The sequence below is a fragment of the Pinus tabuliformis genome, chromosome 4_1 (genome assembly GCF_031772625.1).
Source record: "Pinus tabuliformis cultivar Carrire ecotype Pingquan chromosome 4_1, CPIR1, whole genome shotgun sequence".
NCBI classification, from domain to species: Eukaryota; Viridiplantae; Streptophyta; class Pinopsida; order Pinales; family Pinaceae; genus Pinus; species Pinus tabuliformis.
In genome coordinates, this window is record NC_142303.1 from 475304663 (window position 1) to 475306831 (window position 2169).

The window sequence follows — 2169 nt, forward strand, 5'->3', positions numbered from 1 at the left end:
GGCATTGTCATTTCTCATGTTTTTTTCCAATGAATTGACAAAAAGTACTTGATTTTTGGTTGATTGATGTGACATCCAACTCTTACAATGTTGTTCTTCGAGGATTCCAACAGATGATGGGTGCAAGAATCGAAATATTCAAGCAATTTTTATAAACTTCCATCAATTTGCATGTGATTAACAGACCCACTCACAGGAACTGCAAAAGCCATTATAATGCTGTTATTTTGAACAGAAACTATAAACAACATTATAACACTGTTATTTACCAATTAAAACGCTGCAAGCTGCTAATGTGCTACTTAGAAGGGGCATTCATGAGAACAAAATTAATGAATTAAGTCCGATAAATTCATCAAGCTATTATCTTCTTATTGTGTTTTATTCATATTAGTAGATTCTTGTTACTTAGGCGTTCATGATGAAAACAAAATTAATGAATTAACGCTGATAAATTTATAGAGCTATTATCTTCTTATGGTATTCTATTCATATTGGTAGACTCATAGAATAATTTTCTCAATAAAGTGTTTAGAGACACCGCTAGGTCTGCAATCACTTTCTTCATCCTTAAAAAAATCTGCCCTTTTTTTGCACCTCCTTGTACATAAAATAATCCTATACTCTTTTGATATATAAATCCAAATAGCATCAAAACACGTGGTTGGTAAAGATATATAAATCCAAATAGCATCAAAACACGTGGTTGGTAAAGATATATAAATCCAAATAGCATCAAAACACGTGGTTGGTAAAGATATATAAATCCAAATAGCATCAAAACACGTGGTTGTTTACCAACCAAAGATCAAATCAACCAAATGAAATTTCTACCGACACCTTGATATAAATAACACTGTTCCAATCAGCCTTAAACACGTGTCCCTTGTGACCACACAACTACCCGATTTCTTGGTTCCGGCGACCGGATTCCTAATGAAGGGGAATTCTAGCTATCAGACTCCTAATGTTGGGGACTTCTAGAAAACAAGATATTATTCATTACTATTGGTGGTTAAAGATGCCGCATTTTCCGAACCGAACAGCTGGCGCCTTGTTGGTCACTCATCCACACGAGCCGTCGCAGGCCAGTGGATTTAATAGGTGGCTATCCGTCTCATGCCATCACTCAGGAAAAAAAATCATGGACGACACGATGGATCGGCTCTGCAACATCCCACTGCGAGGATCTGCGTGCAGACAGTGGCTGGAGACGGCACCTCCACCTGTTATTCGCGTCAAGAGACGGACTCTCCCTGCGCGGAAACTGGAGACGATAACGGAAGAATCTTCATGTTCTGAAGTCACGGTACAAAGCGGCTGCGAAAGCATCGAGCCCGATTCCCCGTCACAGACACTGGCGTCGGCGTTGAGATTTGGGCGCAGCGGTTATGAAAGCGTCGAGGATGATTCTCCGTCACACACGCGGGCGTCGTCGTTGAGATTTGGGCAGAGCGGCTTTGAGAGCATCGAGCCCGATTCCCCGTCACAGTCACGGGCGTCGGCCTTGAGATTTGGGCAGTGACGGGTTCTGTTTTTTCTGCTGTATTAGTTGCGTGGGGTTCTGTCAAGTGGCGATTCTGGACTGACGAGGGTTACATTACCATGTGTAAATTGGCGGCAGGCGACGTGTTTAGGGTTCAAGCGGGCTTTTCGATTTTCTGTTCTTTGACAGAAATTTTCACCGTTATCTACCTACTTCGTGTACATAGTGGAATTGGAATTCTCTGTTGTCCCATCAATGTAATGGAATCGGAATTTTGTTGCCGTCAGTTTGGTGTAATATTTTGCTCCGTTTTATTCCAAAACTAATTTTGAAGTCTGGGGACGCCATTAGTATATACTTATATTTACATGGTATATTTATGTAATTTACTTATACAAGTTTGAGTTTTTTTTTTTAAATCTAGCGATATAATCTTTGGTTTGATTGTAAATATTTAAAAGCTCTTTAAAATATTTACTTATTTACTTTTCTTTAAAATATTTACTTATTTACTTTTTACAAATTATATTAGGGAAAATTAAGATTCCAATCAATCTTATTAAATTTTAAGGAAAAATAATCTAAAAATCTCTACTTACTATATTGGTTTGAAAGTTTTTTATTTCAACTTAAAGTGGATGAAGATTTCTGGACTTTTTTCAATTGATGGCCTAGATTGATTC

The 2169-nt window shown here is 38.0% G+C and overlaps 1 protein-coding gene across 1 annotated transcript; it reads left to right on the forward strand.

Annotated features, from left to right (window-relative positions):
• Positions 1-1082: 1082 nt before the first annotated feature.
• On the forward strand, positions 1083-1841 carry LOC149176539 (uncharacterized). Its single transcript, XM_089423142.1, has one exon. The coding sequence runs from the start codon at positions 1145-1147 to the stop codon at positions 1523-1525; it is 381 nt and encodes a 126-aa protein (XP_089279268.1). The 5' UTR covers positions 1083-1144; the 3' UTR covers positions 1526-1841.
• Positions 1842-2169: the final 328 nt, after the last annotated feature.

Coding starts and splice junctions, on each gene's coding strand:
- LOC149176539 (XM_089423142.1), top strand. CDS start 1,145: ATGGACGACACGATGGATCGGCTCTGCAACATCCCACTGCGAGGATCT.